Source organism: Epinephelus moara, chromosome 8, assembly GCF_006386435.1.
Source record: "Epinephelus moara isolate mb chromosome 8, YSFRI_EMoa_1.0, whole genome shotgun sequence".
Taxonomy (NCBI): Eukaryota; Metazoa; Chordata; class Actinopteri; order Perciformes; family Serranidae; genus Epinephelus; species Epinephelus moara.
Window position 1 is genome coordinate 16,075,137 of NC_065513.1, and position 25,211 is coordinate 16,100,347.

Below are 25,211 nucleotides of genomic sequence, written 5' to 3' on the forward strand. Positions count from 1 at the left end.
GGTAGCTTTAATGCTTTAACCCTAAATAAAGTAACTAAAATAATTTGCGTAGGTATCTCCTACCCTCAGGGTGCTAAATTAGCATCACTGAACTCAATTCAGTTTTAATTGTTGTCCAATTAAAATCTTCCATGAGTTTTCCGAGGGTAAACTGATTCCTGATCAGTGGCTGCTTTTACTTAATGCTCCGGGACGTCTATACGCCCTACTCCTCCGCCGTCCAATCACTGACGGATTTAGAAAATTGCTAGATATCTCAGCCAATCAGAGAGCATTATGAAGAGTATGGGTGGGAACTCCTAACATCAGGGAAGTGAAGTGTTTTACGTAGCGGAGGCAAAACAAGGGGAACTGTTTTTAAGAAAGCCTCTTAGAGGAATTAGTCGCACCGCAGTGATGTCCTGGTTTGGCTACAGCGGCTAGTGCTAGCGTTAGTTGGTTAACCAAGTGTTAAGTAAACTGAAGTGTTACTAGAGGCTTGGATATAACGTTACAGAGGGGAGGGAGAAGTATTACGACATCAACCTGAGCTTCCTGAACTCAAGCTAGGTAACCTAAACCAACCAACAGCCGCAGAGGACGTCGAAGGTGAAAACCAGAGTTCAGGAAAAGATTAACCAACCACCCGGCGTTGTAAGCTATTTAATAAGACAATTGGGATTAACTTTTGGTGAGGTTTAACGGACCTCCGCGATGTCTCTGGCCGAGCAAAGCCAGCAGTGGTTCCCTACCAGTGTCCAGGTAACGGTGCATCAGGCTCGGGACCTGCGTGCCAAGGGCAAGAATGGCACCAATGACGCCTATGCCATCATCCAGGTGGCCAAAGACAAGTTTTCTACCTCTGTCGCGGAGAAAAGTGCCGCTCCTGTGTGGAAGGAGGAGGCTTCATTTGACCTGCCGCTGTTCCATCCGAGCAACTCTGAACGCTGCACGCTGTATATCATAGTCATGCACCGTGCTCAGGTGGGGCTCGACAAGTTCTTGGGTCAGGCTGTGGTGAACTTACTGGATCTCCATGACAACAAGTCTCGCAAAAAGACAGAGTAAGTGACTTCTGTCGCGTGGGCCTAACCTGTTTCAAGCTCATACATACAACAACATAAGAGCATGTTGCTTGCACTGTTTCACAGAGGGATCAGTATGAAGTCAGTATCAGGGGAGTTACCTGAGTTTATTTATTGTAGTAGGCATGAGTTACACAATGGTATCCACTTGTTCAGACAAATAAAGCAGATATTTAAGTGCAGCCTAAATTCCAGTTTATTAACTGTGCAGCATCTCCCCAGAAAGTCTCTGCAAACAAAATAGCTCATCCAAATACCCACTCCAATGGCACTCACTGTAATGACTGACTTGAGGCTACATCATAAAACTTAAGTCAACTTAAAAGCATGGTTAAACAGCAATCTGCAAATAAATAGATGGGTAAACAAACATGCCACTGACTTTTATTCAGTGGTGGATGAGGTGCCTGAAAGCCTCACTTGAGTAAAAGTACAGGTGTCTTAGCAGAAAATGACTTTGGTAGAAGTTAAAGTCACCTTTTAGAAAATTAAAAGTCTAAAAGTATCAGATATTACTGTACTTTTACAGTAGTTTTATGATATTAAATATACAAAAGTATGAGTAAATTCTGTTCATTAAAAAGCAAGTGGTCAGAATTTTGACAATTATGATGATGATGATTAAGAATGGAGCATACATTGCATTTGAATAACAAAGTCTTCTTCACAACTTAAAAGATTTAAAGAAAACCTTTGACCTCTAGGGCTGACACACTGCAATGCAGTACAGATACTCCCAAAACATAACATAACATAACTTAAGTACTGAAACAAAGTATTATTACTTATTTACACTACACCACTGCTTCTGTTGGTTTCATTTTGAAAGTTTCTCACTAAGTAATTTGAGCCACGACTGACATTGTAGCCGTTTCTGTAAAACTAATTTGACTATTCTCTGTGGCTCTGATTGATTATTGATAAGCAGACCCCTCAAAACAATTACTCCTAAACTTGCCTCAGTGCTATTGTCGCTGACGTACAATATTCCAGTCCTTTCAAACCTCTACATTTAATTTCATTAAAAGGTTACCCTGAATGTTTGTGTTTTATTTTGCAAGTCACCAGTGGCATTTCCTCTTGCTTGTCCTTTTGACACAGACCTGGACACATTTTAACACAGAGTTTAACTCCTTTAGAAAGCATTAACAAAGCTGTTGGTGCTTACTTTCAAAGACACCCACCTATTCATGATTTTTATTGACATGGCAATCCAACAGTAATTTGGACTTTGCCCCCAAAATACATTTTAAAATTACTTTACAAGCAATGGTTACATTTTTGTGCTCTGTATGTAACACCTGAGGCAATTAATCCAGCAATAAAACACTTTATATCTGGTACATTTTATCTGCTCTCTTTTTAGGGATGTAAGTCACAGGTTTCATCATGATACGATATTGCATCAGTATTTATTGATATCACAAAGTCTGCCACAATACAATTTGGAATGATTCAATTCAGAGGCCCATGATTGATTTGAGACATTATCAGTAAATATCGTCATTGTCTTTTGCCTAGCTCCTCATCAGTATCTGCTTGGCCCTAGGCCATGAGAACTGTTTGAATGTTTAGGAACCTGTGTGCTTGGACGGAAATGGTGACACAGATGTATGGGAATTTCAAAATAAAGGCGTATTGTAAAGATGATCAAATGCATCAACATGTTCAATTTTCATCAATATCATTGGATTATCGATCAGTGAATCAACAATCCAATCTTTTGTTTGGTGTTAGACAGTGTCTAGTTAAAATTAATGTCAGTAGTTTAATAGCACTCCTTGATTTGCACATATACGTTAACTATAAAACCTAGCAGTAAAGTATCAGTCCTTGAGTTTATTCTGCATTATATTGACCAGCAGGAGTTTTCTCTATTGTCTCTATTTGATCAAGCCAAGTCAAACAGAGGGTCTTGTGTGGGTCTCATGTCACCTTTGTATACTTTAAATACAGGGCACTCTTAAGTGGCCACAAAGTGGGAAAGAAAGCAAAGCAATAACCTTAAAATGATAACATTGTGAAGTAACCTCTCTCCCCTCCCTCCTCTTATCAGTGTCTGAGAAGAAAAACAGAAAACTATGGAGATGGTGGGAAAACAGATACGGAGATAACTCTAATCTCAGTACTTCCCTCTGCCTTCTCGCTCTCTGTTGGACCAACTCTAACATTGGGCTGAGACTTTTACTTCATAAATTGGTGTCACTGCCAGCTTACTGGCATCTCACGTTGCTGCTGTTAATCGTGCACATTCCTCCAGGCTATTAAGTAGCTCTCAAATGCGTCTGCTCACACCCAGATGTGTTACATGAGTCAGGATGACATGGTTTGACGCAGCATGGGTGTAACGTGGGTGTGACACAGGAATCAAAATAAAAACACCGCATTGGTGTGAATAGGGATGTACTGTGTACACCCTTTTATGTAAGAGAAATGTTAAAAATAAACGGTGGTTTAATATTAGCTCTGACTTCCAAATGTGGCTTTTAATTTTGAAATGACCTTTGGTTAAGACTGAGGGAGGTTGTTATACTTTCCAGTTATCACTCAACTTTGATACAAGCCTAGTATGACCTCATTCACTTGATGATTGTACCATCATATCTTAAATGTTATCTTGTGTTTGCTCAGTAAGTTTTTACACTTCAGTGTCAAAGTTCATTCCTTCCGCTTTCCTCTCCAAGTCTGAACCCCTTCATTTTCCTTGCTTGGCTCACCCTCCTGTCTCCCTTAAGATCCAATATGCAGGGTATTGGATGTTGCTGTTTCTGCCTTGAAGCGTGTGGTGTTAGATTACTATCCTGCTTCCCTGTCCTGCTGATGCAGGGTGTGACATTGAAGACTTTGTTTTCCAGCTGGAAGGGAGCTCTGCAGTTGCCTCTAACATAATACAGTGTGTCTGAGAAGAAATTAGGTCATAGAGCCGTATTTCTGATTTGTATGATCATTTACTGTCACAAATAATCATACAGTAAGATAAATTACATGTAAAGAAAATGCTAAGTTTCGTATTACTATCATGTGGTTTCTTGATGTAAACTGATTTAAACGTTAGATTTTAATGCAATTTTCTTTTATTTTTACATAAAGGATTTTTGTAAGATTATTTTCATAAAGTGTTGCCATAACAGATTATTTTATGGCTGCAACTAATGATTACAATGTTAATCAGTCTATCAGTTATCAGTTATATTTTTGGTCTATAACATGTCAGAAAATCTTGCAAAATTGACATTCTTCATTGTCACAAGTCCCTTAAGCCTGAGGTGATACCTTCTAGTGTTGTCATGGTACTGGAATTTCTTACTTCAATACAATACTGTACCTAGAAAAATGTTGATATTTGATACCATTTTCAAGATATTCAGTTTTTAATAACAAATGAAAACAAAAAGCAGCAAATTCCCAAAATTTACAGCCTCATACTACTAAATATTTGTCTTTTTTGCTTGAAGAAAAATAATTAAATGATAAATCCATCCACCCAAGATATGGAGTTACAATATTGGACAGTTGTTGCAGAAGAGTTATGTTATTTTTTTATTTTTTTTGAGACACCTGAGCCATTGTATATTTCGTAAATAACAAGCAGAGCCATGGAGCTAAAATATTTCACGCCCGACATACATTTATTATTTATATTCACACAACATGAGAATCACCTTTAGACAATTTAAACAGAATATGATCTTACAAACTTCTATAAAAAGGTGTCAGTGGGTGTTAAAACAGTATTATGGAGTGATCTATATTTTACAGAGTGACACCACTTTGTTTTATTGGCTGAATCCTCTCCGGCGGCCACTCTGATAAATAATACAGTCTCTCAGGTTAATCATTAGACATGAAAAGAGAAGTGCCCTTGACAGTTAACCGAGAGAACCTGTCCAGCAGGACCGGTGAGAGCGTGCATCGGGCACGGCTCTTTGTGTATTTCTTTGCAAACAGAACAGAACAGAACATGTACACCCTGTCAGTCTGCTAATAAACGTAATAATGCATTGTCTCTGTACAGCCAGCTATGGTGCATTCCTTACTGTAATCAACAAAGACAAGACAACAACCAGCAGTCTCTTGACTGGCCTGAGAAAATGTGATCTCTCTGTCCTTGTGCTTTGACTTAGTTAGCGATTGTTTGACTTGGCATGGTCGGCTTAGGGTGGGAAATGAGATGTGTTTGAGTTAGGCTCAGTGTGACTTTCATTACATCACGTACTGCACAGCACCTCCCTGCGTGTTTGAAAGTGTTTGAGGAATGTTGGGTCACTCCCATGCTTGTTTCCTGACTGTTATCCACCGAACAGCCTGTCTGGATGTCTGCTACAAAACATGACACCAAAATGACTGCTGCATTAGTAAACTCCATGTGAACTTTAGATAACTGTCTGGTTAATGCCACAGCATGTTTTGTATTCAAATTCAGTGACGGATGTCTTCTCTGTATCTCAGTTATAAGGTTAGATTGAACCCCAATAGGGCAGAAATATTTTATCAAATGATCAAAGAGGAAATCATAGTGACCTTTACAGTTACAGTTTTTACTGCTACCAACAGGCATTTCTCAACACTCTGTTCACTATTTCTTAATGCTTCGAACAGTCAGCTCAACAGAAGTCAATGTGGATATACTAGACTGTAGTAGACTGCTGCATCTACATCTGAAAGAAATAGATAAAGAAAATGCACATACTCCTTATTGGGACATAAGACACTATGAAAGATTTGTTGGGTTAGAAAAGGGGGCAAGTGAGGCAGCAGAATCCAGACTGTTTTGTAATTGAATGAGCCATGTGGCGTTTCACCATTGTCTCTCAGTCACAGAGTGTTTTACAGCTCATACTCTCCATTCCTCAACCCCATAGAGGAATTATTTTCCTCATGGAGGTGGAAAGTTTATGACTACTAGCCACAGAGTGGATGATGAATCACTGGACAGATCTAGAGAAGATTGCCAGGGATAGACCAGTCATGTAAAGGAATATTACAAGAGGTGTGATGTGGATGAGAACTTGTGGCCACATGCACAACACAGGGTTGAGTAGCACTGTAATTCTATATCTGTAGCTGCCCTGTACAAGTATACGTATAGAATATGTGTAGTTTTATATTGAATTACTGAAAGTAGTATAGTTTTGTGCTGTTGGAATTAATCTTTGCAAAACTGGCAAACAAACAAAGCCTATTGAAGCACTTCTCATTCATTTTGTAACAGTTGCACACCCCATGCACTCAAGAAGTGACCTTCTTTTTGTTATAACGGAGTCTTGGTTAATGCCAATTAAATAAAAGACACTGCAAGTGGTACATATTAAAGTGCTACTAGTGCCTTTTGGTGCCATTAGTTTATTTTAGGTGTCAAATTAATTGTTGTTCAGAGCTGCGTGTCAGTAAAGAGTTTCAACTGTCTTGTTTTGATAAAGTGAACTCTGTACAGAAATGTCTGTGACTAATTGTAAACAAAAAACTAGGTGAAACAGTTGGAGGGCTCTGCTTGGGAATGAAAGTGTTTAAAAGGAGAAAGGCTTGCCATAATGGGCACTTCTGCTAGGCTATTAGTACATCTAATAGAAAGGCTTTAATTGTACCATCAGAAAGGTTGGTATGTAAAGGCACTAATTGCTTGTTTTGGCTTGGTTTTAGAAAGGGCTCTCCAGAACACTCCTACCTTTCCCTTGCCGACAATAAGTGCTGATCCTGTGCAACAGAGAGGACATGAGAGGGCAGCCTGAACAAAGCTGTAATTGTCAGGCTTTATCTGTGGTTGGCATGGTGCTCCCAACAGGAACTGAAACAAGCTGTACACTAGTTAATGACACCTATCAGTCTCAGGTCTAACAAGGCACAGATTCTAAAGATTTGAAGTCAGAGCCATCAGGAACCATGCAGTTTGTTGGTTTGTTCATTGAAGTTGCATTAAATCTAGTTTGACCCACCTTAATAGATAAATTGTAGTTGAAAACATTGCAGTTACATCTGTCAATGCCTTTTCTGTCAGACAAGCAGTGGAGTACCCAAAGGCATTTCAATTATAATGGCATACTTTAGAACAGTCTTAAGCAGCATTTTCTCACATTTGAGAAGTGGAAACATTTGCAACTTTTTTTTTTGTTTATTGACTAATTATTTAGTCCATTAACTGTTCAGGCTTTAGTGCAGTGTTGGTGATAATTTGATGACTAAATGGCCTAAATGACCCTGGAACTAAAGATTGTTCCATTATTTATGAATCAATTCATTATTTGATTCAGTTAAAAACAAAAATAATTAGCCTTTTAATCTGCCTTTTCTTATGCATTAATAAAAAAAATAGAGGAAAAAAAGGCCACCACATTTTCTAGAAGCATAACAAATCAGAAAAACCACAAAACAAAAGGGCACTCAGAGAGTGCAGACCTCATAATGTATCTTGCAATGTCAGTGAAAGTAAAAAATAATTTGTGTATGACTTTTATCGGTTCCAGATGTTAATGGGTTCTTTCTCGGCCCATGCTGCACCCTTCTACTAAGTTTCATGAAAACAGGGCCAGAAGTTCTTCTGTAATCCTGCTGACAAACAAACAACCAAACCAAACATAACCTCCTTGGCAGAGGCAATAAAAGTGTGAATCGTCACATTTGAGATGCAGAAAAACAGTGTTAACTAAAAGAGTCATTAATCAGAAGTGTTTTTGATTTATTTTCTATCTAATCAGCTACTTTAAAAATGTTATTTCACATATCAAAAAGCCGTATCAGAAACATAACTACTGCACCACCTGTACAAATCAGCTTGTTCCTTGATCTTGATACCAAGGCAGTGATCTGTCTTATTCTGGCTTGTCTGAAACTAAGCAAAATGTGCTGAGGTCAAGTGGAAATGCCTACCCTTATTGTCATGTTTTATCTTGTACTGGGCAAACTGTTAAAGGGTGAATATGAGGCTAAATTACCTGATGATAACATGTGGGTGTGTTGCAGTGTAATGAACAAGATATCTAAGTTTAAAATATTAAAAAAAACAACAACTATGGTTTATTCTTAGAAAATGAATATGATCTTGCAAAAATGTCATCTTCAACATCTGATCCATTTTCTTTTTGTCATTTGCAGTTGGTTCAAGCTGGTGGACAAGAGTGGAAAAGAGGACAAGGCGCGAGGGGAGGTGCTGCTAGATATCCAATTTATGAGAAACAACATGTCAGCTAGCATGTTTGACCTTTCTATGCAGGACAAACCGCGCTCCCGCATCTCCAAGTTCAAGGACAAAGTCCGTGGAAAGAAAAAGGACGGCTTCTCTGACTCTGCTTCAGCTATTGTTCCCTCTGTCAGCAAGGTCCTCACAGACAGCGAGGGGGAGGCTGATGCACAGTCACTCAATCAGTCTCCAGGAGTGAAAAAGAAATCAAAACTCAAAACCCTCTTCGCCCCCAAATCAAACTTGCAGCGTAATGTGTCACAGTCCATGTCTACACTGGGGACTCTTCCGGAGAAGAACTCATCACTCAGTGGCAGCAGATCATCTGGCCTCAATGTAGACACTCCTGAAGGTAATTTCAACTTTCTATACTTTAAGTGCACTTCATGTTGACAGTTCTGCCTTTCCTCTCCTGTATGGTGAAAGTTAAATAATGTTTTGCATGTCAAAAATGACATCATGCTTCACTGTCTCTCCTCCCACAGTTAAAAAGAAATTCAAATTCCTGGGACACAAGCGAACAGGCAGCTCTGACAGCAAGGTGTCTCAGGGTCCTTTCTCCCTACTGAGTCGCTCCAAGCAGAGCAACAGTGACCTGAACAACCTGTGCATCAACGGCAGCCATGTGTACGCAGAAGAGACAGAGTCCAAGAGTGGATCTACTCTCAGTCTGAACAGCTCAGGCCAAGGATCTGTGGAGGATGTCCGCAAACACACCTCAGACGCCTCTGCAGATTCCTTTGTAAGTATACCTGTGCCCTCCTACAAGGAGGAGTCTGTAGATAGGGCAATAATGGAGAAACAGCGCCATCAAGAGGAGGAGGAGAGAAGGCAGGCAGAGGAGAGGCGCATAGCAGAGGCCAAGAGGCTGGAGGAAGAGGAGAAATACAGGGCAGAGGCAAAGAGACTACAGGAGGAAGAGGAGCGCAGACTCCGAGAGGAACAGGAGAGGAACAGGCGCTTCCTTGAGGATGAAGCAAGGAGGAAGAAACAGAGAGAGGAGGAAGAAGAAGAGAGGAGAAAACAAGAGGAAGAACGCAGGATGCTGGAGGCAGCAGAAAACCAGAGGCTTGAGGAGGAACGTCGCAGAGCCGAGGAGCAGAAACGACAGGAGGAGGCCTCCATGAGCGACAGGTTGACGTCCCTGTTTGGAATGATCAGAAAGAAGGAGGAGAAGAAGGAGGAGGAGGTACAGCAACAACCTAAAGAGGAACTGCCCACAAAACCTCCACGCAACAACTCAGGAGATCCTGATGAACCGATCTCCCACCGCTCCACCAACCCGTTTGAAGACATTCCCCTCAGCTCAGATCCTCCAGTCAGCACTAATAAAAGCCCAGCTGATAATCAGAAAATCAGCCGTAACCCACAAACTCCCTCCGCCATGGTCTTCCTCAACCGCAATGCTAAAGTGTCTGCAGTCAAACCCAGGTAAGCCTTTCTTCTTAATTTACTCTGCACTAATGTTATATAATAACATCACAGTTATGTCAGTGTTATGACACTGGGGATGCCAGTGGTTGCTTGTAGGCTCACTATGTCTGCATTTTGTTTTTAATATTTTCAAAAAGGCCTAACACCGATTCTAAAGCAAAAGCTGAGTTGTTTTTTCTCTACCTGCTCAAGTAAGCAGCACATATCCATTACAAATGTTATTTAAGAAAACAAACTTGTTCCCCATTATTAGGTTTCACCCCACACCACCTCTGTCAACACTGAAACTTGAGAATTCCACAAGTTCGTCTTGTTTCTGTAGGCTCAAACTTGTGACTGTCTTGAATGACCAAAACTTTGAATTTCCTCTCACGGGTGATGGACCAGTTTGACCAGTTTGGTCTCGGCACAGATGAGCATCTGGGTGTGGCTTGTGTTTGTGAAGACATTGTGGAACAGGTTGTGGGCTGAGCAGAGCTCATAAGGAGTGACTGAGCCACAGTGTTCATTTCCTTGAAGACGTCTTGGGTGATTGGACTCAGTTTTAGATTATTTTTGTGGTTGTTTGTGGACTGGAATCAAAATGGTAAGGGGCTTGTGCTTGCTGCTGTCATTGATGTTACAGTAGTCCGTGTTTTCATGAGTGATTTTAAGATGACAGATACATGGAAAGGCATTGAAAGTCTTTTGTGTTATTTAGTTGGGAAAGGTTACATTTTGATGCCATATTGAACTATGTAGTGTTATCTAAGTGGGTTAATCTTGAAGCAGAAATGTCACATTGTAGTTTTTCCATGAAGTACAGTCAAAATGTGGCACTGTGAGAACGCCACAGCTAAAAATAGAAACAGTTGTGCAAGACACGTGAATATCAGATGCTCTGTCTGTAGGTTGGCCACTGACATTGAACACTGGACCATTTTATGAACAAATTATTTAAGGCAGCCTTGTCTAGTGCAGATTTAGTAAAGCATTTAAGGGTAACTATTGCGCTGTTTGAAGGCTAAACTATGTGAGGTTGTAGATGAGAATCTGATCATTTTTCTTGACATATGAGATGCTAGTGAAATTGGTGACGGGTTGTACATTGATGGAAATGACTTTAGGTAATGTGATGGTCACACTGACCTGTAGGCCTTTGTTTTCACCCCTTGGCAGATTAACTCAGTCTCTGGAGTCTGAACCTGCTGACTGCCAAACCCCCAGTCAGCTGTGTCCTTCCCCAGCCACCCCTGAGTCCACCTTCTCTAGTGTCCCATCTGAGTCCCCTGAAACTTTCTCCAGTCTCCACCTGTCCCTGGCTCCACCAACTATAAGCCAAAGCCCATCTGGTTCACCTCGTGGCAGCGTAGAGGATTTGTCCTCTGTGGGATCTTCACCCACCATGGCTGAAAAGAAGAGAAGAGCCCCTGTGCCATCCTCGTATCTAGTACATGGGACCCAAACTGGAGGCAGGGAGCTAACAAACCCTGCATACGTAGAGGCAGATGGACCGCAGCAAGGCAGAAAACCTTCTGTACCACTTCCTGATTATGAATCACTTTTTCCTCAAAAGAGACACGGCGTGCAAGGGCACACTCGATGGGACCATATAATCGCTGAGGTCAATCAAAAACACCGGGACAGTACAGAGATGAGTGTTGATGGTCCAGAAGAGCACGGACCTAATATTAGGTCTTCACTTCCACAGGACAGTGCTGCTATGAGGAGTTTTTATCAAACGCAACCACTGGAGGCCAAACCTACGTCGTCAAAAAAAACAGCGGCCCCAGCTCCCCCTAAATTAGTTGCACCACCACTCCCCCAAAAAGTAGGCAATGCCAGTCAGAGACAGAGCCAGAATACTGCTCTCCAACCTCCCATGAGGCGTAGTCTGCCTGCAGTCCCAGGACCTGAAAACACTGATGCTTCAAGCAGAGAAAGTCTGTCAGTGATGTCCAGGGATGGAGCAAGGAAGGTGTTGCACCCATCACCTACACCGAGACCAAATAGCCAAATGGACTGGGATAACACACCACAGAGTGATAAAAGAGAAGTGCAAGTCACTGCAGACAAAGAGGCACCCACAGCCAAACCTAGACAGAGGACAAGTGACAAGGAGCCAGTTCAGCAAGAAGATCTTGCTGGGACACCGGCAGTCTCGAACAGTCACATCCAAACATCTAGTTCACATATGAGCAGCATGAACACAAACAACAGACAAGCAAAGGACAACTTTGAGTTTGATCCATTTCCCATCACTGAGCTTCTTCCCAAAGACCCATGGGCAAAGCCAAAGCAGAACCAAGAAGTAGATGGCCTTTTTACTGGCAGTGTGAAAAAAGAGCAGAAAGTTGAAGATCGGGGAATGACACCTGACGATCTTGATCAAATCTTTAACCAAGAGAAACAGACGGATCCATTTGCTGATTTTAATGGCAGCGATTCAAACAAACACAGTGACAGCAGGAAAAAAGATGAAGATTCAAAGCCAGACAGTCCCGCTTTCCAAAGAAGGAATTCACAGAGACAAGTTAAACAGAATCCTCCAACCACAACTCACTCGGACAATAAGCCTTCCAAGCCTCAACAACATCCCGCACCTAAAGCAGAAACAACCACAACAACAGCTTATCGGGCCGTGTCTGCAAGAGGTGTCAGGAAGGAGCCTGTCACACCGAAGCTTCCAGCTGATGTGAAAACACAAGGCAAATCTTATGGAGGAGAGGATCAGTTTGGGGCTGAACCTTTTATCTCTGCCTTGATTTCCTCAGAGTCCCTCCCCGTAGTTATGGAAGAACCGGCTTCTCAGGCAGGAGGCTTGTCTGGTGGAAAGGCGCCTTTGCGAGCGTGGGTCTTACCCTCTGACACTCAGCCTGTCAGTGCTCAGAATAGCAGTGGAGGTGGGCTAGCCTTAACTCCCCGCAGGTGAGATTACACAGGCTGCTTACAAAGAATGCATTTGTGGACTGGTGATCTAGACTTTGCATAGGGTATCTGGTTGCTGCTGTTGTATTGGGAGACAGATAAGGTGTTGGGATTTACCTTGGGTATGACTATTTTGGAGCTTGTGATTTCAGAGCAACTTTTGATCTTAGTGGGATGCTTTGAAAGATTTGCAAAACACCAGATTGAATTTGAATGTATTTTTATTTGATTGAGACAATACAATTTAACATGGATTCCAACGAAGAGCATGCACAGAGAGTTTATGGCGACTGCTAGTTTTCAGCTCTCATCCTGAGTTGGATTTTTACATGGACAGTGTAATGAAATTATACAACTTTCAGTATCATAAACCACAATAAATATAATAAAACAGAGCTCTGCAGGAATGAGTCCCAAAATTAGCATTTTTGCACTCCTGGTTCCTTCGTCATAAAGTCAGGGTTTTTGGTTCGATGCCTGAATTACAGTAAGGTCTGTGGTTAACACAAGCTTAAGAGTCTTTCACGTTTTGTTCTACGACATAAAATACATCAGTAAAAAACAGGCAGTTGCAGTTTCACTTCAGAACTTTCAAAAGTGGTTTTCATTTGTGAAGATTATGTTGCTGAACAAAATGTGCAAGTATCATTTGTTTGCCACGGAGCTTATGTTCTGCAGTAATCAAAAATCCAATGGAAAAATCCCATTGACATTCTATCGAGGGAACCAGGGTGAAGCTAACTCTGGGAAGGCCTATAAAAAATTAAAAAAAAAAACAGCATTCCTTCAGTGCTCTATAAAAATGCATTTAAATTACAGGTTGTGATTCATCAAAACAGGAAAATCACCAAGGGGGTGCACACTTTTGCATGGCATTGTATTTACATCACATTATACACATTACACAATACACCAATGCACATATACCCTAACACCCTGGTAATTAACAGCACAATTAGCTAAAACTAATTAAATGATTAAATAATTTTCTCCTGCTTATAATTGTTTTTGTGCATATTATTCTACTTACATGCAGTAATCTGCTTGAGGGCTTTATAACAATGTATATTCTTTCTTTGCAGGCCTCATCCTGTGAAGCCCATGAGCTCAGAGAGTCAGCAACCCATCAGCACCCCTGCTGTGAAAGAGATAAAGGTCCGTGACAGTACACCAGGAAAGATTCAGGTGCGGATTTGTTGGCATTCTGATAACAAACTGGGAGCAAAACACAAACACACTTGTTTGCACATCCTCTCACAGCAAGCAAATTGGGTTTTTTTTCTGCAGGAATTCCGTGACATTATACATGAACTCTCTATTCACCCTTTGAATTAATCCACATTACGCACATTTACAAGTCAAACGTCTCGAGTTAGTCCTAAAAGTGTTCCTTGTATTGAAATAATACATAAAATCTAAAAAGGACTGCATCAAAGAGAATATTTTTTACACATCTGAAATCTCATTGCAGTCAACCCTGAAATATTGTTAAATATTTAGCTCAAAGGTATATATTTGACCTTTGAAATAGCAGTTTGACAAAAAGAATTCCTATCAAGAGGTCTACTTGTCTACACTTTTGCTTGGTTTTTAAAAAATACGAGTAAAACTCAATCTGCTGACAAAGGCCACAAGATGTGGCTGAAAGCTGTGACCAAGTAAGTGGACGATGTGATGGGAATTTGTTTTGTTAAAACATTATGTTTTAATAGTGCAAATAGGGTTATAAAAGCATCTTTACAAAACCCTCTCAAAGGACAAGTTAAAGAGCCCTTAACAATTCAATATGTACTTATGTTTGTATCACCTGCATATGTACTCAGCCAGTATGTTTTCATTGCGATGTGTATATACTGTATTCACTTGTTAACCTTCCCCTCAGGTGGCAGACTCAGTGGAAAGTGGCCCTTACACTCAGCTGACACAGGAGGAGTTGATCACACTGGTGGTGAGGCAGCAAGCCGACCTGTCCAGGAAGGACTCCAAGATAGTCGAGCTCGAGGAGTACATCGACAACCTGCTGGTCCGCGTCATAGACGAGAGCCCCAGCATCCTGCAGTCTCTTAATTCCAAGCCAGTATAAGGTAACGCCGTCTGGAAAAAGAGAGGCCCACTTAAGGACGTGGTTATGTATGTTGTGTGTTTGTACTGTTGTCACTGTGTACTGAGAGACATGGTCTCGATGAAGATCTGTGAGCATATGCACTTTCTTAGTTTCAGAGTCAAATTAGTTTGAGAATGTTGGAAAATTGACTCTGAAGTAATAACATTTGATGAACACTTAATAACAAGCAAATAAAACATCTTTACACGAGCAAATGAATGTATTTGTTTTGACGGTACTGAAATTTGCTTTAAAAAGACGTGTTACATGAAAATCTATTCAACTCTGATTTTATGTACCATACTTGATGAAACTTGGGTTGAGCTTTATTTAATATCTTAAAGATGCAGATAAAAATGATTGTTTATTTTAAGCTGTTAGCTGGCCTTTTTTACTCTTTACACTGGGCTTTGTATAACTTATTGCTGTGCAATGAATGATCATATACATACCAACCATTCTAAATTCGTGCACCATGTTAATGAGGTAAGAATGTAATATTTCTCTCATATGATTTACGATTTAATGAGCAGCCTTAATATTCAATTTGTTTATATAACAAGTGTACAATGACATTTCCCTCCACTGATGAAATCTAATTTTCTTATTTCTTTTTCGATCCTTCTGGCTTGCATGTATTTTTCTTTTCTTTTTTCTTTTTAATTAACAACATTCCTCCCACGTTTTACTCACCACAGTTGAATGTCAGCTGGCCATCCAGTCCTTAAAACATATTGTGCCTATTTGTGCTTCAGAGAGGTGTTATTCAGAATACCAGCAATAACTAAAATTGCACCGCAGGTATGGCAGTTTTTCCTTTCATGTGGTTGTTATGTAGCCTGTGCACATAATTTTGAAATATTATGCAAGTGACAGTGCAGAATCAAACTCTTCTATTGTGAGGTTTTGATCACTGTGATGTTTGTGTTGTATTTGTGAAATGAAAACTGAGAGATAATCAACAATGAATAATTAGAGGAATGGTAGTAGAGTAAGTGTCAGTAATAACCTACCAGCCTTGTCTTTGTATTTGAACCTACACTAATGAATGAACATATATGCCTTTATATGACTATTATTTTATGTCTTGGCTGCATTGATAGCAATATTAATCTTCATGAATGTACAGATCTGTGCCTTCAAAACCTTTTTCATGACTTTAATGTCTGATTTGCTGGATGAGCTTCTTTTTCTGGACTGAGAGCTCAAAGAATGTACAGCCTGATGTGTCGAGTGTTTGTTGACATGATAATAATACTACAGTAAAACATGTAAAACTTCAGAGAGAAGCGATGCTGAGCAAAATACGGTTTTATTTGAAATAAAGACACTAATTATTTCACCACATTGTTTGTATTCACAATTATTTACAATGTTTTATGTACATGCGGAAAGAACTGAAATATCAATCTATATAATTGTGATTTTATAAGCGCTCAAACAAGCTACATATTGCAGTGACAACTCCAGTTGTCTTTATTGGATGGATGCATGGATAGATGGACAGATGGATGCCCCACACCACAAGCAAAAGTAACAAATGTTGCCATGGAAACACACATAGCATGTTTTATCATACACAATAGCTGCTTTTCAGACCAAGAAATAGTGCAGTTGCACATCTGTCCTTTTATCATGGTACTTAACAACAATGTAAATGGAAATACTTATGTATTGTAAAATTAATAAAGATGTATTAGGAGGGACTAATAGCAAAGGTGGAAATACAAATGCAATACTGTATGTTGAATAGGATAAGTCATGTGATGTATTTTTCTTATTGTCAACAGATCCCATGAAAAGAGAAAACCAACACTGAACTGATCCTGTGTATCTAAAGCCCAATATCACTTAAGCTCTGCTGTGCCACATACCAAAATTGCTGTCTAAAACCTATTAGAAACTCATGAGTGAGCCTCACAGTTGCACCGACTGCAGTGGCACTGTAGTTTATTCCCAATCACTCCCACATACACCACCCTGCTGCTACAAATACTCAGCAAACCAAATCTACTGCTTAGAACAGTCCCCACCAAATCCATTATTTACTCCTGCTTGGGAAACATTTGCTGAAAACTACAGTGCCCAGCTGTTCTGGGACATCATCTATCCTTTTATAAAAATGAAAGTAAATATTTGCAACTTGTCTTTATTTTGTATTTTCTCTGCTGATCCTCTTGACTCGCGTGTATTTTTTTTTTCACTAGACGATTCTCCTCCCACATCCAACTCAACACACTCAGGTGTCTGATGGTCGCCAAGTCCTCACAAACATATTGTGCCTATTTTTGCTTCAAAGAGGTGTTATTCAGAAAACAAGCAATAAATAAAACCAAGCAGCTGCTAAATACTGAACATATTTTGAACTGCACCACAGGTATGGCAGTTTTTCCTTCATATGGTTGTTACTGTGCACATAGTTTAAAATATTATTCAAGTAATAGTGCAGAATCAAACTCTTCTGATAATAAGATATTTTGATCACCGTGAGGTTTGTTTCACAAAAATGAAAACCGAGAGAGAGAAGTTTTTAGCTTAATTAGGAAAGGATTGGCTCAGCGCTGAGAGCCACACAAAGGCAGGGGAAGACAGGCAGTGCTGACAGACAGATAAACACGCTGTTGGTTTGGGTCTTTTCATGAAATCTGTCAACAGACATAAAACTACAGAATTTTGCTTGCTTTATCCTTGAAGTAAATAAAAGTTGCAGTGTGTAGGATTCAGTTTGGTCTATTGTAACATTCATATCTTTGTTTTCATCGTTTAAAATCACCTAAAACTAAGAATCATCTTTTCATGCTTTCGTTACCTTAGAATGAGCCTTTATATCCACAGGGGAATGGGTCCTCCTCCACAGAGTCTGCCATGTTTCTACAGAAGCCCAGAACAGACAAACCAAACACTGGCTCTAGACAGTAAAGGTTCCTACTGTACACACTTGGAAAGGAAGAGGGGAGAGTATTCAGTTGGTTGCAATCTGCAACCCTCAGTGTTAGATGCCACTAAATCCTACACACTGGTCCTTTTAGTCAATATTTAAATCTGAAAAAAAGAGGATTTTTCATGGTCCAGACACAAAAATAGATAGAAGTGAGCTCACTAAGTCTCTGTAGCTTGCTCTTCATCTTTGCTTAAGGCTAGCACATTGAGGCAACATAAGTTATTACAAGAAACACATTCAAATCTTCAACCAAACTGTCAGCGGTCAAGCTGCATTGTGGCAATATAGACATATGTGGCATAAAAACAATGATATCTCTGGCTTTGCTGTATTGATTAAGATCCTATTTTTCTACATCGTCCATCATAAGTTAGACAGTGTAATAGAAGGGCAATGCTAAACTGGTGGAGTACTCTTTCAAGCATACTGGTAACAGGTCTGACACCAGTTTACAGAATTATGTGGCTATCTTGAGTAAAAGTTGGATCGCCATACAGTTATGAATCCTCTGTACACCTATCTAATTCTGTGTTGCTTGTCTGTTACCAGAATGAGATGAGTATAATCTACTGTCCAAAGAAACATGGACTAACCAACAGCAGGCTAAAACACAGGAGCTTCACAAAACCACGCTGGCAGTGGCGCAGTTATTGGCCGAGATGCCGATACGACGGCGGCATGTGAACATTTTGCGAAGCTCAGCACGGAAGCGGTCGTGCAGCCAAGCGTAGAGGAAAGGGTTACAGCAGGATGAGCTCATTGCACACAGGTGACAGAGCAGCTGAATGAGCAGAAAGTACCGCTTATCAATCAGGTCAATGTCAATGTCTCGCAGCACATTGAACACACTGATGGGCATCCAGCAGATGCCAAAGGCTGCCACCACCAGGCTCACCAGACGGAAGGTCTTGCGTTTGCGCATCCGCTGAGCCTCTGCCTGGCTCTGGGTGTGGTGGCCGGGTACGACACAGTTTCGCAGTTTGACAGAGATGCACAGGTAGGAGATGCAGAGCGCCGACAAAGGCAGGACGTAGGTGATGAAGAGAGTGCTGTAAGCGTAGGCCAGCCGCTCCCTCTCCTGGCCCATCCAGAATTCCTCGCAGATGGTGAAGCCTTCATTCTTGAACTCTACATGGTAGGTGTGAGCCACAGCCGGGGCCACCAGACCGCAGGACAGCAGCCAGATCCCAGACAAAAGGTAGGTGCACGCCAATACTGAGATTCGCTTTTTAAGAGGATGAACTGTGGCATAGTATCTAAAATGAAGCAGAGAAGAAGAAAGCCTCAGAGATATCTTAGATTAGATCTATCTAACTAAACTGTTAGAAACAATTCTAGAGACATGCCAAATATGAGGTCTAGTGTGTGGGATTTTGTGGCATATTGTGTTAAGGGTTGCAGATTACAACCAACTGATGCACTGTCTACACGTGTTCAGATATTTTTAAATATTTTACCTCTGTCAGTTCTGTCCACACGATCTTCAATTTACAATATCTGCACAAACCCTAGAACTCCAAACACTTGCCGGTATTAGCTGTCTTCAGACATCTCCCCTTGTCACAAAGTGCACAGACAAACATTACCTTTTTCAAAATACCTACTGTAGATGTCATCACCACACCAGAGCTCATTCAAAGATACAGGTTTGCCCTGGACATCCATAAGTTTTGCTTCCAGTCCCACCACCCTGGGCCTGATCCAAAATTATTGTATCTGGCAGGCTTAAAACTGCAAGTGCTGACATGGACCAACCAGCATTGGGTGCAGCAGACGTCTCCATTCCTCCATGAAGCGAATTTGCTGTTGTTGTTTCTGTCTCTGGTGTAAGCTTATTACTAAAGCTGTCAAAGTTAACGCGTTAATAATGAGTTATGCAAATTCCTTTTAACACCACCAATTTTTTTTGACGCATGATTAACGCACTACATTCTGTAATTATGACCCTCGGCTCACCCTGTAGATTGGGAAATCAGGAAGTGATGCAGCAGTAACATTGTGGGTGGGAAGCAGAAACAAAGCTCTGTGAGCAGAGATGGATAAAGACAGGGATCTTATGGACGGCAAGTTCAGCTTCAGATGATTCTCTCAATAAGACTAAAGTTATCTGCATTTACTGTCGATATGAATTGAGTTACCACAGGAGTACGTTGAGCTGCTTAAAAAAAAAACAGGATTTTTGGTTGACCTTTGCAAGTTTAAAGTTGGACACTACTTTGTGTTAGTATTACTAAGTAATGTTACATTCAGGCCAATATGTCCATCTGTTGTTGCTTGTTGGGCTTGAGTTTACCATGGTATGCTGTCAGCATACTTTTTGAGCGTGCAGTACGTTTGAGGATATTCTGGAAAATATTCTGGACAGTGTTTGTCATTGTTTTGGTTTGTTGCAATAATAATTAAAATATATTGGCATAAAGCAAGCATATTAGTCACCTCCCATGTTGATAAGAGTATTAAAAACTTTTACTTTACAGATAAACAATGTGCAATTAATTTGTGATTAACTTCAAGTTAATGATAGACAATTGTGCAAATAATCGCGGTTAAATATTCTAATTGATTGACAGCCCTATTCATTACACCAAGCAACTACGTACATGCACAAAGTAAGGACTGTACCCCAAATGCACAGTAACCAGAGTTTTGAAAAATCTGCACCTTAGAGGGCGCTTCAAAAAAATCTTCATTTTAGTGACCTTAAACTCTTTTTGGACAAGATGAGAGGACGAGAGGCCAAAATGTGGAGGAAAATATCCATTTTCAAAAATATCAGTAGACGTGTAGACAGTGCCAGAAACGTCTCCCATGTGCCATGCTTGAAGGAGAACTATAGAGGCCAATGGGAAAATCCAAAACGTGACTGGCCCTATCTGTTTGGTATGTAGCCACTGTTTGGTTTGATTGTTCTGGGCTACTGTAGATCACTATGATGAACTCCGTCGAAGAGGACCCACTCCCTATGTAGCTGTCGCATTCTAAGGTACAAAAAAAACACAGCAATTCTTATTTCCAGGTGATTATAAACTAATAAACACATAGTTATGAATATTATATTCAGTTTCTGCCAATATATCCCTCTAAATCCTACACACTGGACCTTTAAGTTTAGCACTGAATTAACAAGTCATTGGCTGCCAAAAGCAATTAACAAGCAAATGACAACACAGCTGTTCAGCACCACAGATAATACAGCTTCAGAAATGACCACAGAAGGAAGTCAATGCCAAGTTGACAGTGTCCAACCAAAAAACAAAAACAAAATCATTTTCACAAAGGTTTTATAAAAATCAAATCCAAATTCAGCTCTGTCGCTGTATCCATGGTGAACAGACAAAGCAGCGTTTTTGCTTCTGGCTCACAGCTTGGTGTAAGGAGCACAAAACCTTGGAGTCCTGAGCAGTGGGGGGGAAAGTATTAGGGACTGATAGATCATCTTCTGGCCTTTTGTCCCTCAGCCATACGGGTTTAAAGTCAGGGAAATGTGTGGGATAGGATTATACACAATATCTGTATAGAGCTGAAGAGGATCTGTTGTGTGTAGTGTAGTGTGAGTGGCCAGTTTTTACAGGTAAATGATATGCTGTCTTCAATCATGAATAAAACAAGATATTGAATTTTCATGGCCTTGCAAATAACATACGATAACATAAGATTCGAGTGCAGGGAGGGAAGTACATCGAGATTTTATTATTTTCCTTGAGGTGTTTACCAATACAGTTCAGAACTTGTATGAGATCCCTACCGTCATGTGGTTCTGGAAACTCAGAGAATGAGAACAGTTATTTTCAGAGCTGGCACAAGAATCGACTGCACTCAGGTGTTTACAGATTTGCTTACTGCCACTGCAATTTTGTGCAAAAAGAGATACTGACATTCATTGTGAGGAATCATGTACCTTATTATTTTTTCATAAATCTGTACAGTAGCTTATTACAGGGTGGCTGATAGGGTTTGAATAAATGCCTCAAGCTGAAAACCTTGCTCATGTGATGGTAGTGAATAGCAATATGCTGAATATTCTTCAGGTTTTTGAGGGTTTATTTTATAGAGTCTGTCCTTAGCCTTCTGGCTCCTTTTCACTTACCTGTCAACACCAATTGCAGTGAGAGTGAAGACCGACACATACACCGTCACAGGCTGAATGAGGTACACCAGGTAGCACATGAAGCGACCGAACACCCAGCCGTGTGGGTTGAAGGCGTAGGCCAGTGTGAAGGGGACACACGTGGCACACATCAGCATGTCAGAGAAGGCCAGGTTTCCAATGAAAAAGTTGGTAACGTTGTGCATCTTGCGGGTGCGGCAAATGACATAGAGGAGCAGATAGTTGCCAAAGACTCCCACCAGAGCCACCAGAGTGTAGCAGGGAATGATGAGCAGCTTGAAAGACTGTAGCAGCTCCACACCCACAAACTGGGGGCTGCGCTTGGTGGAGCCGTTCTGCAGCGCCACCTCAAAGACCTGGCCGGTGTCACTGCCGTTCACCTCATGCATCACAGGAGTGAGCTCAGCTGACCAGCCGCTGCCTGTGCCCTCCATCCCAGAAGGCTGACGTCAACCTGGAAAGCTGAAATCATGAATACAATAAACTGCAACTGCAACTATTCAGCAACATGCACACTGAGATACCACTGCCAAGCCAAGGATATGCTGAGTGGCTGGTGGACATAGATAAATAATAAACCCCCCACTACTGTAGACAGTCATTTAATTAACTCCACTTGAAATGTTCCTTTTCATTCTAATCCAGGATGAATGCACTGCAGATAAGCTGTACGTAGGCTTCAGTTTGATGAGCAAGTTCCTCTGTCCAATTATAATTCCTGTCTTTGTGATAACATATTTTCCAGTTCTGTATCGCTCCAAAAGGAAAATTACTGTACTGACAGTAACTTCCCTCTGTTAGAATACAATGAAGTTTCTCATGGCTAGCTACATGTAGAAACCTTTACAGAGATGTGTTTCTGTTATTGTGTTTTAAGTCTTATGATTGGGGTTCTTGCTGTAAACACGATTGTCTGTCACTGTCAGGTGCCTTTCAGGTATTTCATCAGAGTTTCAGAACTGCAACACAAACACTGAATATTAAATTGAATGCTGCTGCGTGGCTCAGACCTGCTCTGGACTATTATCTACCATACACTCTGTATGTGCAGTGTTTATGTGCACAGCACAGGCTGCACTGGTTCTAAGTGAGGGCCAATTTAACGTCAGTGGGGAAATATAATGGACATATTATGACTGCATGAGAACATGCTGACATAAAATGGTGACTAAGAGGATTTACTCTGTGGCACATATGGATAAGACTTGTTGCATTTTGAAGTTACTGTTCAGATTTTTTTTTTTTTTTAAAGATGCTAGTGAGACTCTACAAAAAATAATGATTTCCCTGAAAAGTGTGGCTGAGATTGAAAAAAATAAAATAAAATACAGCAGCTGCCAATTTTTTATTTTTATTTTTTTTTGTTAAGAGGAACAATTTCTGCTTCAGATTCAAACAAAATGTCCCGAACTTCCAAATTCTCTAGATGGCAGTTTATCAAAATACATTCAGAAAGCAAGACTAAGTATTGGATTATAGCCATGTCTCCAATAAGAGTAAAAACAATAATTATTTATTCATTTATTTATTTATTTACAGTACATGAACATTTTGTACTTGTTATGTATCTCTAACAGCAGAGTCTAATGATAATGGGTATCGTGCTGTGGACTGATTTTTTTTTGTGGCTGTTTTTTTTTACAGTATGTCTAAACCATGTTTTCTGTATGTGCTCCCTTTGATTCGACATTTTTAATAGAAAAACGTCTGAAATCACTCAGAGACAACACAAGAAGCTCAGCAGCAGAACTGACGCAACAATATCAGATGTAGTAAATTCATAGTAATGCAGTTTGCATATCTAGTGCGACAGAGAAAACTGTAACATTTGATTCACAAACTGTTTCTGATATTTTCGTCATTAAGAGAATACAATACCCTGACAGGAATTAATTGCATATATGTATGGAAAATATACAATTTACTTGCTCTGCCAGGTAAATTAATTATCGAAACATGACTGTATCTTGTTGAGTCATTTAAAAAAAGATTCAGCCTCGGAATATTGCGATGCAGTTACAAATTTCGCCAAACCATGACCAATTCAAAATGCTCTAAACTCCTGCAAGTGAGAAAAGCGTTTGAAATCTCTTACAATGAAACAGAATTGACGCATGTATTTGCATTATCTCCATCTGTCTCTTTTCAGCTCAAACATTTGCTGCACTGACTTTTAGTTGTGCCTAAACTGAATCTACATGGCATTTCGCATGTGGAATTTGAGGAAACAAAAAAAAGTAGCACACCTACCGTGTGTTGATCCTCAGTTTTCAGATAGAAGATATCAGTGGGATCCAGCGCGGAGCTTCTGTGCGCCTCTGGAGAGATGCGCGCTCCTCGCACAAATGAGCGCACGTGTTTCTGAGCAGCACTAAAGACACGCATCCATGCACTCTGACCATTAGGAATTTAATACATCAGAATTGACTAGCACTGCAATGACTTAAGTGGCAGTCGATTTTAAGCGTGTAGAGAGAGAGAGAGAGTTGCCATTTGCGATCAACAGGTGCGGTCCGGCTGGCTCGCTTTTTCTATGTGTGCCTTTAAACCTGACTGACAGCTCTGAGGACTGAAAGAGCTTCTGACGCGCGTGTCTCCGTGGATGGTAGCTTTACCCTGCACAGAAAATCACGTACAATACTCCCAGAATACATCACTGTAACAACACCGACAAAAAAAAACAAAAAACTATTACTGTAGGCTGATGAGTAGTTACAGTTTGGCTGACCTTTTCATTTCTGCATGTTCATCCTCTATATGTGCTCACTATAATATTCCTGCTGTCAGATAAAAGCTGGAGAGGTGCCAGTTCACCTCCTGGGCACTGCCGAGGTGCCCCTGAGCAAGGCACCGAACCCCCCAACTGCTCGGAGCGCCTGTCATGGGCAGCCCACTCTGACATATCTCCACTTAGTGCATGTATAGGTCCAGTTTGTGCATGTGTGTGTTCCGACCTGTGTGTAATTGACAAACAGAGTGAAAAATTGAATTTCCCCTCGGGGATTAATAAAGTATATAAAATTAAAAAAAATAAAAAATAAAAAAATAAAACACAATATCTAACCAGCTGATATTTGTTGTTTCATATTGAGAAATACAGAGGAAGCTGCTAAAGTCAGATATGAGTCATGAGTAATGGTGACAAGCACCTTCTATGCATGCCCAAAAGGTCCACTGCTGAGGTCACTGCCACAGTGGCTCTAATGTTTGAACTGTCATCCCTCACCACTCACAAATATTTGTAAAAGGGGCCTAGGGGCAGGCTGATAAGGAGGTGACGTGATGTGATGTCTGAATGTTGAGTGGCCTTTGTATGGAGGACAATCAGAGCTGGAACTCTGCAGGCATGGTGTTTCATTTGTGCAAACTGATTCTCAGTTTCTCTTAAACAAGGCAGGGCAGGGCAGAGACAAAACAATCGTGGCTATACGCTGGCATAAGTGGATTGATTCTGAATCAATAGCCCGGTGTGAAGCCAA

The 25,211-nt window shown here is 40.6% G+C and overlaps 2 protein-coding genes across 5 annotated transcripts; one reads left to right on the forward strand and one right to left on the reverse strand.

Annotated features, from left to right (window-relative positions):
* Positions 1–313: 313 nt before the first annotated feature.
* rab11fip1a (RAB11 family interacting protein 1 (class I) a) lies at positions 314–16,029 on the forward strand. Of its 3 annotated transcripts, XM_050050693.1 has the most exons (6): positions 314–1,043; positions 8,154–8,590; positions 8,724–9,669; positions 10,831–12,579; positions 13,662–13,764; positions 14,462–16,029. In XM_050050693.1, the coding sequence occupies exons 1-6, from the start codon at positions 694–696 to the stop codon at positions 14,660–14,662; spliced, it is 3,786 nt and encodes a 1,261-aa protein (XP_049906650.1). In that variant the 5' UTR covers positions 314–693; the 3' UTR covers positions 14,663–16,029. The 3 variants fall into 3 exon arrangements, with proteins under 3 accessions (XP_049906650.1, XP_049906649.1, XP_049906648.1); XM_050050692.1 differs by lacking the exon at positions 10,831–12,579 and having other exon boundaries at positions 318–1,043; positions 13,662–13,734; XM_050050691.1 differs by lacking the exon at positions 10,831–12,579 and having other exon boundaries at positions 319–1,043.
* On the reverse strand, positions 15,303–24,400 carry prlhr2a (prolactin releasing hormone receptor 2a). 2 transcript variants are annotated; one of them, XM_050050695.1, is made up of 3 exons: positions 23,983–24,400; positions 21,712–22,186; positions 15,303–18,880 (listed from the first exon to the last, which is right to left on the reverse strand). In XM_050050695.1, the coding sequence occupies exons 2-3, from the start codon at positions 22,164–22,166 to the stop codon at positions 18,244–18,246; spliced, it is 1,092 nt and encodes a 363-aa protein (XP_049906652.1). In that variant the 5' UTR covers positions 22,167–22,186; positions 23,983–24,400; the 3' UTR covers positions 15,303–18,243. The 2 variants fall into 2 exon arrangements, with proteins under 2 accessions (XP_049906652.1, XP_049906651.1); XM_050050694.1 differs by having other exon boundaries at positions 21,712–22,194.
* Between the last annotated feature and the right edge of the window lie 811 nt (positions 24,401–25,211).